Source organism: Microcaecilia unicolor, chromosome 3, assembly GCF_901765095.1.
Source record: "Microcaecilia unicolor chromosome 3, aMicUni1.1, whole genome shotgun sequence".
Lineage (NCBI taxonomy): Eukaryota > Metazoa > Chordata > Amphibia > Gymnophiona > Siphonopidae > Microcaecilia > Microcaecilia unicolor.
The window spans coordinates 259,493,053-259,507,083 of NC_044033.1; the positions used below are offsets into that span (position 1 = coordinate 259,493,053).

Below are 14,031 nucleotides of genomic sequence, written 5' to 3' on the forward strand. Positions count from 1 at the left end.
CTTCTGCATCCCAACCTCCAGTCTCTGGCTCTCACGGCCTGGATGTTGAGAGCGTAGACTTTGCCTCTTTGGGTCTGTCAGAGGGTGTCTCCCGCATCTTGCTTGCTTCCAGGAAAGATGCCACTAAGAGGAGTTACTTCTTTCTATGGAGGAGGTTTGCCGTCTGGTGTGACAGCAAGGCCTTAGATCCTCGCTCTTGTCCTATACAGATCCTGCTTGAATACCTGCTGCACTTGTCTGAGTCTGGTCTCAAGACCAACTCTGTAAGGGTTCACCTTAGCGCAATCAGTGCATACCATTACCGTTTGGAAGGTAAGCCGATCTCAGGACAGCCTTTAGTTGTTCGCTTCATGAGAGGTTTTGCTTTTGTCAAAGCCCCCTGTCAAACCTCCTACAGTGTCATGGGATCTCAATGTCGTTCTCACCTAGCTGATGAAACCTCCTTTTGAGCCACTGAACTCCTGCCATCTGAAGTACTTGACCTGGAAGGTCATTTTCTTGGTGGCAGTTACTTCAGCTCGTAGAGTCAGTGAGCTTCAGGCCCTGGTAGCCCAGGCCCCTTACACCAAATTTCATCATAATAGAGTAGTCCTCCGCACTCACCCTAAGTTCTTGCCGAAGGTAGTGTCGGAGTTCCATCTGAACTAGTCAATTGTCTTGCCAACATTCTTTCCCCGTCCTCATTCCTGCCCTGCTGAACGTCAGCTGCACACATTGGACTGCAAAAGAGCATTGGCCTTCTATCTGGAGCGGACACAGCCCAACAGACAGTCCGCCCAATTGTTTGTTTCTTTTGATCCCAACAGGAGGGGAGTGGCTATGGGGAAACGCACCATATCCAATTGGCTAGCAGATTGCATTTCCTTCACTTATGCCCAGGCTAGGCTGGTTCTTGAGGGTCATGTCACAGCTCACAATGTCAGAGCCATGGCTGCGTCAGTGGCCCACTTGAAGTCAGCCACTATTGAAGAGATCTGCAAAGCTGCGACGTGGTCATCTGTCCACACATTCACATCTCATTACTGCCTGCAGCAGGATACCTGACGCTACAGTCGGTTCGGACAGTCAGTGCTTCAGAATCTGTTCGGGGTTTAGAATCCAACTCCACCCCCCTAGGCCCATGTTTATTCTGTTCCAGGCTACACTCTCAGTTAGTTGGATAAATTGTTAGGTCAATCTCAGTTTTGTCCTCGCCGTTGCGAGGCCCAATTGACCATGTTTGTTGTTTTGAGTGAGCCTGGGGGCTAGGGATACCCCATCAGTGAGAACAAGCAGCCTGCTTGTCCTCGGAGAAAGCGAATGCTACATACCTGTAGAAGGTATTCTCCGAGGACAGCAGTCTGATTGTTCTCATAAACCCGCCCGCCTCCCCTTTGGAGTTGTGTCTTCCCTTGTCTTTGTCTTGCTACATATGGGACTGACGAACACGAGCCAGTTCGGGCGGGAAGACGGCCGCGCATGCGTGGTGCGCATGGGTGCGCGAGGACTAGCAAAGGCCTTTGCTAGTGAAGTTTCCGATTGGAGGGGCTGCCGTGGACGTCACCCATAAGTGAGAACAATCAGCCTGCTGTCCTCGGAGAATACCTTCTACAGGTATGTAGCATTTGCTTTAGCTGGCTCCAAGCAATTTAAGCAGGCAGGAGTCTCTCCTGCTTGCTTAAATCTCTTTGAATATTGACCAGAGTGTTAATAGTCAATGAGCTCATTATCATCCTAGCTGAATATTATGAATGTATATGCCTGATTTAGCACAGGTTCTCACCCAGCCTAATTCTAAAAGTCTTTTCAGCCCTGCAGAGTTACTGATTGCCAACTTTAGAAACTGGACCTTTTATAGTTAACTGATCTGAAATCAAAATTGTTTTCATTCCACAATGACTGAATACAATTTTTCAGTTTATGACTAAAGCAGCATGCAGCTCTAAGAATCTCCTCCTAATAAATGTAAAATTAGTTGCTCTGAACTCAAAGTTTCTGTTCCTGTTTGATGTAAGATACTGGCATGACCTGTTTTGATTTTGTTTCTAGAATAACCTCTCTTGCAGCCAGTGCTTTAACTGGTGTAAGTGAACCTAAGAAGGTGAAGTTTCCCATTTGGCCAGAATGGAATGAAGCAGATATCAATTCAGAAAAATGGGATATGGGAAAACCGGGAAAAGAAAAGGAAAAATATGGGAAGAGTCCTATCCTGGTAAGTGAAATGTGTGTCATGAGCAGCATAGTTATTGTAATGCACTGGTCAAAAGAAAATGAAGGGAGTAGGGTTTTTCTTTCACACATTTTAATGAGATTATATTTTATAAGGTAAAATAAAAACAGTGGTTCCATAGAATGATGGCTACATATTTCTAAGGACTTTTCATAAGATTTTTTTTAAATAGTAATTCATTTTGATCATTTTTTGTGACTTTTGACATAACTTGTTCAGTTTTTCGTATTGTTTAAAGTCTTTCCCCCCTGTTTACTGAACCTTATCTCGAATTATCTGCAGCAGGGTCCATTTTATTCCTAAGGGCCCTGCTGCAGAAAACTTGAGCTAAGTTAGTAAACAACCCTCTTTGATTCTCAGTTTTTGACATTATAAAGAATCTCTATATCGCTGTTTAATTGTTTCATTGTGCTATTGGTCTTCTTTTACTTATATTTTAGAAACTATGCACACACATTACCAATTCCTGTTAATGAAATTTCCTATGAATTTGTCTCTTCTACTGTGTGCTGCGTACAGTGATGACTGTAGAAGACAGAAATTTAACACTAATTATTTCAACAATAAGAAGAAACTTCAGTATTTGAAATGAAGTCTCTGTGTCAGGAATTTATGACTTCATTTTAAAAATATGGTATAGAAAAGCATATTATAAAATAAATTAAGGGAAAACACTACAAGGCATGGAAAAAGTTCTAATTGATGCACAGTTATTAGATAATTTAGAACACAGTTATTTTAAATTGTTTTAAATATGACTTCCAGAAATCAAACGAAGCAAACACCCACAGAAGGTGAGCTCTCCACAGGAAAACCAATAGGGTAAAACAAACAGTGGATCCACAAAAAGTCCTCTCACAATGAGTGTCTTCCTGAACAAGGTCTTTATTCACAATGGCACAACTGACCCGACACGTGACGTGTTTTGGCCGTGAGGCCTGCGTCAGGGGTCTGGCTGCGGGACTTTCGGCTGCAGTTCAGAGCCGCTGGGGTGTAGCCGGTCTTGGTAGACGGGTCGTAACCGCAGCAAGTCCACCTCCTCCAAACCGTCGGAAGCACCAGATCGCACAGAACTGCCAAACAGAGTCCCCATCTCTCTCTAAGACGGGGACTCTGTTTGGCAGTTCTGTGCGATCTGGTGCTTCCGACGGTTTGGAGGAGGTGGACTTGCTGCGGTTACGACCCATCTACCAAGACCGGCTACACCCCAGCGGCTCTGAACTGCAGCCGAAAGTCCCGCAGCCAGACCCCTGACGCAGGCCTCACGGCCGAAACACGTCATGTGTCGGGTCAGTTGTGCCATTGTGAATAAAGACCTTGTTCAGGAAGACACTCATTGTGAGAGGACTTTTTGTTGGATCCACTGTTTGTTTTACCCTATTGGTTTTCCAGAAATCAAGCCATCCTGTACCCTTTTGTGATCGCTTGTAAAATAAATTGAGTATAGGTGTGCTAAATACAATATTGGACATTTTGGGCATGATTCACTTAAATTATTATTAATCTGAATTTCAAATAGTAGATTTATTTGGTTTTTACTAGATAGCAACTGTGAGACAAATTACGTGGAGGGGCATAATCGAACGGGGCGCCCAAGTTTTCCTGAGGACGTCCTCGCAGGACGTCCTTGCGAAGGGGCGGGGAAACCCGTATTATCAAAACAAGATGGGCGGCCATCTTTCATTTTGATAATATGGGAAGAGCCCAAATCTCCACATTTAGGTAGACCTTAGAGATGGTCGTCCCCGATTTTCGGCGATAATGGAAACCGAGGACGCTTATGTCAGAAACGACCAAATCCAAGCCTTTTGGTCGTGGGAGGAGCCAGCATTTGTAGTGCACTGGTCCCCCTGACATGCCAGGACACCAACCGGGCACCCTAGGGGGCACTGCAGTGGACTTCAGAAAAAGCTCCCAGGTGCATAGCTCCCTTACTTTGTGTGCTGAGCCCCCAACCCCCCCCCCCCCCCAAAAAAAAAAAAAAAACTCACTCCCCACAACTGTACACCACTACCATAGCTCTTAGGGATGAAGGGGGGTACATAGATGTGGGTACATTGTGTTTGTGGTGGGTTTTGGAGAGCTCACATTTACCACCACAAGTTTCACAGGTGGGGGGAGGGGGTGGGCCTTGGTCCGCCTGCCTGAAGTGCACTGCAGTACCCACTAAAACTGCTCCAGGGACCTGCATACTGCTGTCATGGAGCTGGGTATGATATTTGAGGCTGGCATAAAGGCTGGAAAAATATTTTAAAATTTTTTTTAGGGTGGGAAGGGGTTGGTGACCACTGGCGGAGTAGGGGGAGGTCATCCCCGATTCCCTCCGGTAGTCATCTGGTCATTTAGGGCACATTTTTGTGGCTTGGTCGTAAAAAAAAATAAAGGACCAAGTAAAGTTGTTCAAGTGTTTGTCAGGGACGCCCTTCTTTTTTCCATTATCAGCCGAGGACGCCCATGTGTTAAGCACGCCCCAGTCCTGCCTGCACTATGCTTTCGACACGCCCCCGGGAACTTTGGTCGTCCCCGTGACGGAAAGCAGTTGAGGGCGCCCAGAATCAGCTTTCGATTATGCCGATTTGGGTGACCCTGGGAAAAGGATGCCCATCTCCCGATTTGTGTTGAAAGATGGGCGTCCTTCTCTTTCGAAAATGAGCCCAATAGTGAACTTTAATACAAGATATTCGCTTGGCACTTTGCATTTCTTCTGTGCAGCCCTTTTATTTTAACAGTCTTGATAAACACTCCATGGATTGATATATCAATTTTACTTTTGTGGTGATTTCAGAGTGATTCACCCAGATTTGGATGTACCATCATGAGGAAAGCTTTCATCATGATTTTCATGGGTAAAAAATCCATTTAAAAGAGATAGTTCCTAATGTGCATTAAAATAATAGTGCACATATGTAGCCAAAGAATGCACATTAAATGGCCAAAATCGTGCATTATTTGCCCGTAATTCACATTTCTTTAGTCCAATGCATGATAAAAAAAAAACAAATGGAAGGATAATGCTAGCTTTGAGGTGCCTTTATTTTGCCTCCCCAGGAACATTGGGTAGCAGCTAATGTACAGTCTGTGGTTCCAAGGAGTCTGCGAAAGGGGCTGGTTGCAGGAACATACTGTACAACCTCCACAACCTTTCATTTCCCCATAGGCTGAAGCGCATTTCACCAAAATCCCTCCCAGCTCCCAACAGGACTTTAGCAAAACCTTCCCACCCCTGACCTCAAACTCCCTTTAACAAGTCATATAGCCCCTTCAGCAAAACCTCCCTTACCCCCCACCCCCCACACCCCGCCTCTCCAAAAAAACAGGCCTGATATTCTTATTTTGCAGTCTGCCCCCAAGCATTAGTACCGCACTTCATCTAAGGGTTGAGCAACAATCTTTTGAATCCCAGAGATGATAGGGTTGGAGTGACTGGAGATCATGCCTGCCCATCTGCTAGTCTTCAACCTGCCTTATGCATCCTCACTCATGCCTTTGTTATAAAATGACTATATTGCAACTCACAACTTCATGGTTCAAGACCTCTGCCATCTCCAAATTGTACAAAATTTGATCATGTCACTCCACTCCTTCAAGAAGATCACTGGCTCCCAGTGCTGGGCAGACTTATAGGGTCTGTGCCAGAGCTGGTGGTGGGAGGCGGGACTGGTAGTTGGGAGGTGGGGATAGTGCTGGGAAGACTTATACGGTCTGTGCCAGAGCCAGTAGTGGGAGGCGGGGCTGGTGGTTGGGAGGCAGAGATAGTGCTGGGCAGACTTACACGGTCTGTGCCAGAGCTGGTGGTGGGAGGCGGGGCTGGTGGTTGGGAGGCAGGGATAGTGCTGGCCAGACTTATACGGTCTGTGCCCTGAAGAGGACAGGTACAAATAAAAAGTAGCACATATGAATTTATCTTGTTGGGCAGACTGGAAAACTCTTTTTATTGGAAAAAACTAAAAACAAATAACATACAAATCAAAACAAGCCCCTAGCTATACACAGTCCTCCTATCTATGTACACACCCTCCCCTCCTCAATACTACAGTGGAAACTGTGTATTAGAAAAACCCAAGAAAAAAAAACCGGACATGCAAATCAAACCCCAGGCTCCTAGCTAGACATGGTCTGCCTATCTATGTACACCCCCTCCTCAATAATACAATGGATCAACCCCCCCCCCCCCCCGACCCCCCACAACCCCTTCAGACAACTGGCACACAATCCCCTGGGAAGCATGTTCCCTCATGGTGGCTTAAGCCTCACGTGTCTCCACCACCTCGAAGCCACCCCCACCCCTTTTTCCACCCTTTCCCACTTTGCCGCTTCCTGCACCGCCCTTACCACATCCCAGCTGACTACCTCCGCCGGCCGGACCTCCTGGTACAGGGACACCCTGCAGCGCGCCATCCAGAGGCAGTACCGCAATATCACCGAAATCAGAAAGCGTGTTACCGGATCCCCACGTCCCCCTCCACCCTCTGGGCCGTACACCCAGTCCGCATAGCTGTAGTTGCGGAAACTGGGGATCTGCAGCAACGAGGAAACCCGGTCAGAGACCTGGACTGTAAATGGGCACCTCACCAGGAAATGCTCCATCGTCTCTTCAGTTCCAGCACATTCCTCCCGTGGGCACCCTCTATCCCGCACATTGCGATATTTCAAATTTCCTCGGACGTACAGTCTACCGTGAAAGGACAGCCACGCCAGGTCTTTATACTTCACCGGGATGCGGTTCGAAGCAATCAACCGTAACCCCTGCTGCATCCGTGGGGCCGGCGCGTCCCTCAGCGCCAGAGGAGCTGAGAACACCTGCGCCCGTACTCTGTCCATCCAGACCCCCCGTTGTCCTGCCTTCACCTCCCCCACCGTCAGCCCCCACACCCTCACCAATTTCACTAGGGTCTTGCAATAACTCACCCCCCCCGGAGCCCCCCTTCGCAGTGCCACTACCCTCCCCCCCTCCCGCCATAGGTCCCAATATCTCGGCCACCACTGCAGGACACTCCTAGCCCACCCCGGTGGCTCCCGCCCTACCGCCCTCCCCAGATTGAACTGCAGGAACAAAGCGCTGAAAAACAGGACTGGGTTTATCATGCCCACCCCCCCCTCCCTCCTAGGCAGATAGGTAACATTCCGTTTTACCGGATTCGTCCTGTTGCCCCAGAGCAGCCGGAAGAACACCCCATACAAGGCCGCGTACCTGGCTCTCCGGCAGCAGGCAGATGTAACTGACGAACAGAAACAAAGGAACTAAGTGTGCCTTGATGAGCTGTACCCGCTCCCCCATGGTCATTTTCCACCCCTTCCATCTATCCACCCTCCCCTTCACTTCTTGGAGACACCTATCCCAGTTGTAGAGCCTATAATCCCCCTTCTCGAAGTATATTCCCAAGACCCGTATACGTTCCACAGCTGTAGGAAACCTACCTCCCAACTCAAATTGCAGCCCCTGATCCCCAACCCACAGGCTATTGGACTTTTGAAAATTGACCTGCGACGCTGTTGCCTGCGAGTATTCCTGGATCAGGTTCTGCAATCTACCTCCCTCCCTCTGGTCCGCTACCCACACTGTAACGTCATCTGCATACGCCACGACCCTTAACTGGTTATTGTCCCCCACCTCCACCCCTTCCAGCCCCTCCGCCCCCCCCTTCTCCAGCCGTCTTATAAAAGGGTCGATGGCGTATGCATACAACAGCGGGCTGAGTGGGCACCCCTGTCGGACCCCTGCCCCTACCTCAAACCCCTGCCCTCTCCACCCGTTAACCAGGGGAAAACACCCCGCATGCCGATAGAGTAGCTGTAATTGCTCTATCCAACCCTTCGGAAACCCATAGCGCTCCAGAATGCTCCATAGGACACCCCACTGCACTCTATCAAACGCTTTTTCCTGGTCGAGTGTTACCAACAGCCTACCATGCCCTCCCACTCTACTGCGTTCTACCCCCTCCCGCACCCACGCTGCAGCTTCCAAGACCCCTCTCCCTTTAACCCCACATGCTTGTGAGGCTGCTAGCAAATCCCCAGACACCTGCCTCATTCTCTGGAATAGCATTCGCGCAAAGATTTTTCGATCTGTATTAAGCAGTGCTATAGGCCGCCAGTTGGCCAGCATCGCCGGGTCCTTCCCCTTACTTAGTAGGATAAGAGCCGCCTCTGTCAAGGAACTAGGCAAGGAACCCTCCAACTGGGCTGCCCCCCATACCCTCACCAGGATCGGCACCAGCTGCTCCTTAAAGGCCTGGTAGAACTCAGTTGTTAGCCCATCCGGCCCCGGCGAAGGTCTTCCTGTGGAGCGCCCCGATGGCTTCCTCCACCTCCTGTTCTGTCCACGGGTTCAAGAGGGCCTGAAGCTGGGGTCCCCCGTGACCTATCCCCGGGGTTCCTTCCACATAACACTCCATCTGCTCCTATATCAATCTGCTGGGCTGAAAGGAACGCCGCAAAGTGGTCCCTCACTGCCCCCAGAATCCCCTCCTTGGTGTCCTGCAGGACCCCCTGTGCAGTCCCGCTACCCCCTCCATCACCCTGCGCGCCCTCCGCTCCCGGCAGCATGCGAAGGGGTCCGGGCTACACATTTTCCCGAAGTCCCGCTCGTACACCAAGGAGGTGTAGCGGTTGTACTGTACCTGTTCCAGGAGTGCTTGGAGATCATGTATTTCTTCCTCCCTCCCCCCTTGTGAAATCAATGTGTCCCTCTTTTTCTTTATCGCCATGCCCAACTTTGTCCTTTCCCTCCCCTCCCTTCTCGCCTGTCTGAGAAAGAATCCCCGCGTTCGTCTTTTCACTGTATCCCACCACTCCCCCAATGACTGAAATGCCCCCTGCACTGACACCTGATCTTCCAAAAACCGGCGGTACTCCTCCCGCACCTGCTCGCTACCTAACCACTTTAAATTTAGTCGCCATAACCCCCTCCCTGGCCTCTGCGCTGCCGCCCCCCCCACCTGAAGGAGGACCATGTGGTGGTCTGAAAAGTCCACGTCCACGGTTCGTGGACCCCCCAGACAAACCCCCTTCTTTACCAGGAATCTATCGATTCTACTTTTACACTGCCCTCGAAAGAACGTGAACCCCTCCTGTTCCTCACAGAAGGCCACATGCGCGTCTACCAGCTCCGCCTCCCGCATGATCCCTGCCAGCCTCACCCCATCATAGCCCACCTGTACCGATCGTCCCCCACTATCCTTTTTCCGCAATATGGTGTTAAAATCTCCCCCCCAGACTACTTGGCGCGAAGTGTATAGGTAGGGCTTGATCTTCCCAAAGAGGAGCACCCTTTCCTTCTTGCTTTGGGGCCCAATACACATTCACCACCCTCAGTGCTCTATCCTCCCAAATCGCATCCACAACAAGACATCTCCCCACCCCCAGCTCCACCACTCGCTGAATATTCACCCGGTGGGACTTAAATAAGATCCCCACCCCACCATACCTCTCCCCCGCCAACCCCCACACCGAGGGACCCCACTTCCAGGCCCGCCTTGCCCGCCTGATCACCTCAATGGACCGCAGCCGAGTCTCCTGGAGCAGGAAGCAATCTGCTTGGACCCTCGCGAACCAGTCATACGCTAAACACTGCTTCTTCGGAGAGGCGATGCTGGCCACATTCAGCGTGGCAAATGTCAACACTAAGCCTGCCATCCTCATTGCGAGTCACGGGTCTGCTCACTCCCAACTTCTTTCCTTATCTCCTGGGATACCCCCTTCTTACCCTGAAGCAGGTCCTCTGCTATGCGGTCTACATCATCCCCTGCCAGATCCCCCTCCCCCCCCTGCAGCCGTCCTGTCTGCACCTTACCCCCACCTCCCCCTTTCTTCCTTCCTTTCTTCTTTGCTCTATCCGGACCCACCCCCTGATCCCTCCCTCTCCCCTCTTCACCCCCACCCCCTACCTCCTCCTCCGAGTCCTCCACCTCCCCAAGTCCTCCAAGTCCTCCAGATCCTCCTCTAGCTCCACTCTGTCCCCCCAAGCCTGCACTTGGGCCTTCACCACCTGCCCAGCCCCCTCAGCTTTCCTCTTACTCCCCTTTCCCCTCCCTCCCTCCCTTCCCTCTTCCTCCTCCCTCACTCCTCCCCTCTCCCCCAGAGCCTTCCCGCCCTTCTTCCTACCACCAGTACCCTCCTCCAGTGCTTCCTCATATTTCCGTTTGCCCTCTCCAATCCCCCCTGCCGCCCCCTCTTCCTCCATTAACTCCACCTCTTCTCCTTCCCCTGTTCTTCCTCCTCCCTCCCAACCTCCCTATCCTCCTCCTCCTCCTCCAACACCTGAAATCTGTTCCCCCCCCTCTTCCCCTGCAGCGACCCCTCCCTGCCCACCCCTACTTTCCCCCCCCCTCCGAAACTTCCCTTTCCTCTGTGGCACTTGTACCCACTCCCCCTCTCCCCCCTGCTCCACTCCTGACCCAGCCCCCTGCCGCCCCCCCTCCTGCATCCCCTCCTTCTCCTCCCCTTGCCCCTCCCTGCCTATCACCCCCTGCCCTATCCCCTCCTCCATTACCCCCCCTCCCCGTCCCTTCCCCCACATATCCCACTCGTTATGGGCCGCCCTAGGGCAGTTCCGATATGCATGGCCTAACCCGCCGCAGAGGTTGCACCTGATCGCGGTGCAGTCCTCTGTGGCATGCTGATCCCCGCATCTTCCACACTTTACCACTGGGCATGACATGCTGAAGTGCCTAAACGAACCACATCTGAAGCACTGCCGCGGCTGCCCCTTGTAAAAGCACAGTATCCTGTCACGACCGATAAAGGCAGCCGAAGGAATGTGCTGGACCACATGGCTCTCCTGTCTCAATTTGACCAGGGCTCCCCAACCTCCTGCCCAAACCCTGCTTGGATCCGGTAACTTTGTAAGTGGGGATCTCAGCTCCGCGTACCTCTGTAGCCAGTAGGCTAAATCTGCCCCAGAGATAGACTCATTTCTCACGAGCAGGGTGATCTGCACCAGGTCCGGCTTGCTGACTGGAATGGCCCTGAGGTCCCGCCACTCCCCCTTTCCCCTCACCCCCTCGTACCTTTCCCAGAATATTTCCATCCCCCTCTGGGTCATGAAGCTCAAGTCATATTCTGGGATGTTGATGGGGTGTATACACGCGTAAAAGTCCTCGGGTATAAACCCCATCCCCATCACCAGCCTCAAGACCCGATCCCTGGAGGGCATTGCCCCCTCCCCTATCCATTTGAGCTGTACCACATTTCGCCGCTTAGGCAGCTGTCCACCCCCTGTCCCCGCTCCCCCCCAACCCCTCCCTGGGCCCTCAAAACCACCCGATCTCCCCCCCTCCCTCCTTCCCCCTCCCTGGACTACTGCCGCAAAGGACTTGGACCCCAGCCCCCACCGCCCCCCCTCCACACTTGTTCCAGCCCTTCCCTCTGCCTCCCCCCCCTTCTGTCCCTCTGCCCCTCCCCTCATCCCTCTCCCTTCCTCAATATCCACCGCCCCCTCCCCCTCCCGTTGTCCCCCGTCCCCTTCCCTCTCAGACAAACATCCAGCAACGTCCATAGTCAGTTCTGCGGCTTGGGCTGCCTCCAACTGATTGTCCTGCCCATCTCCACTTCCTGGAACATCCCTGCTCGTCCCTGCCACTGCAGGCTCCAGCCTCTGGGCTAATCGCCTCCTCTCCTCTGTCTCCTGGCGATACTCTGGCACCTGCCCAGTCAGGTCTGCAGCTGGCGATACCAGACTCCCTGCTCGCTCTGCCCCCGAACTCCCTCCAACCTCCGGCACCAGGGGCGAAGCCTCCGGAACTCCGCCGCTCCCCTTGGCTCCTCGCTCCCAGCCGTCCTGCTGGCAGGTCTGCTCCACCACCTGCTGCACATCTGTTAGACTTGCCATGTCCACTTCTGTAGTCAACGAAAGTCTCTCAACAATCGGGTTACTTCCCCCTTGCTTCTGGTGCAGTCCCTCCTGCGTTCTCCCAATGGCTGGCGCTTCCCGGGGGCATGGCTTGTCTGTTCCTGATTCCGCCACAGGCTGGCTGTTAGCACCCCCCGATTTCACCTCTTGTAATGGACAGCTGGTCAAATGAGCTCCCAGCTGCTGCCCGCTCCTATTCCTCTCTCTCCGACCCCTCTCCTGTAAACCGCCAGCTACTCCATGCTCAGGGAAGACCTCCCCTGCTCCCGGACTTCGTGGGCGGGGCTTCTCCAGATGCCATGCTGCTTCGGTTTCCACTTCAGTCATTGCAGACCCAGCCAAAAATACCGGAGTCTGCCTCTGCTGACCCTTTTCCAACAGGGCCTCCTTCACGGCAACTGTCTCTGCTGTTTGCACAACTGCAGGTAAGCCCTCTGAGACTTCGACCACCACCTCTGTAGAAAACAGGCTGCTACCTGCGTCTCCCTCTGCTGCCTCCATTATCTGGAGTTTTGAAAAGTTACTGAGTTCTGTCCTCCCCTCCACAGGTAGGATCTCTACTCCAGCCCCCACCTCAGAGCCATGTCCTGCCGCTGCCTCCTTATCCTCTGGCTGCTGGGTAAGTGCTCTAGGACTGTGTTGCCAACTGTCTCATGTATTTTAAAGTGGGGTCACCTCTGAACCCAGACAACTCTTTTGAGTCTAATGCTGCTGAAGACACTGAAGCTTGCTGCAACTGTAGTGTTCCTGAACCCCCAGACTGTGGTATTGAAGCCATCCTTTCTCGGTTAACATAGAGCTCCCTCAAAGGATTCACAGAGCCCTTTTTTAAACAGTTCAACAAGTGTTCTTTTTTCCCCAACAACTTTGATATCCGGGCTTCCTCTTTAACATACATTTGTCTGTGCTCCGCTGGGGCAAATTTACACATAGTTCTTGCCATTTTCAGACGTTTTCCTAGCTCCACTACTTCTTTTTCCACCAGCTTAATTCGTCTTACAATATTTACCACACTACTTGCTGGATCATCAGGGTCATAGCTCACTTCAAGGAACTCCTCATCTGACGATCCACTCTCCTCACTCTCACTCTCAGCTGCCTCCAGCAAAGGCTTCTGGCAAACTTCCATCGCCTCTTCCTTCTCCCTTCCTTGGAAGCGCCCTTCTGGGGCCTGTACTATCTTCCTCCCCCCTCCACTGTCTTCTCGCTTACCTTCCGCAAGCTGGGCCATGGAGGGGGAAATGCTCTGGTGGCCTCCACTGGGCTGCTTCTCCCTTCGGTCCACTGGACTCCTTTCCCTTCTCCCGGTAGTCAAACCAGGGAGAGAGCCACTCCTTTCGGCCTTCTGGTCCCGGGCCCCAGGAGGCCCCATAGCCTGGGACTTTCCTGAGGCCTTCTCCCCAGGGACCCTCCTCATCTTTGGGGAGGGAGCTAGGTCTCACTCCCTTTCCACTGGAAGTCAGCAGAGCTCTCTAAAACACCTCCTTCCTCCTCAGCAGACTGGATGGACCGTGCAGGTCTTTTTCTGCCGTCATCTACTATGTTCTCCGAGGACAAGCAGGCTGCTTGTTCTCACTGATGGGTGACGTCCACGGCAGCCCCCTCCAATCGGAATCTTCACTAGCAAAGGCCTTTGCTAGCCCTCGTGCGCCCATGCGCACTGCACATGCGCGACCGTCTTCCCGCCCGAACCGGCTCGTGTTCGTCAGTCTTCTTTTGTCCACGCTCGGGACGGTCGTGTTTTGCCGCCGTTTCGTGCCCCTCAAGTTGACCTCGCGCGTCTTCGCGATTTTCGCTTAAAAAAAATAAAGAGACCGATCTGGTCTTTACCCCTTTCCCGTGTTTCCAGCTTTTTCCCCGTGTAAGTTTCCTTTCGCTTTCGGGACCGGCCTATTTGACCTCGGTAAGGGTCTTTTCTCTCTTCTTTTTGGTGCCTTTCGTCATCATTGCGAATTTTGATTTCGCCGGCGTG

The 14,031-nt window shown here is 52.2% G+C and overlaps 1 protein-coding gene across 1 annotated transcript in view; it reads left to right on the forward strand.

Moving 5' to 3' along the window:
• The window catches only part of ADGB (androglobin), a 738,031-nt gene that overhangs the window by 47,207 nt on the left and 676,793 nt on the right, over positions 1 to 14,031 (forward strand). The window contains exon 2 of the mRNA XM_030198035.1: positions 2,029 to 2,191. Within this exon, the coding sequence (XP_030053895.1) occupies positions 2,029 to 2,191 (163 nt within the window). The remainder of the gene's footprint in view (positions 1 to 2,028; positions 2,192 to 14,031) is intronic.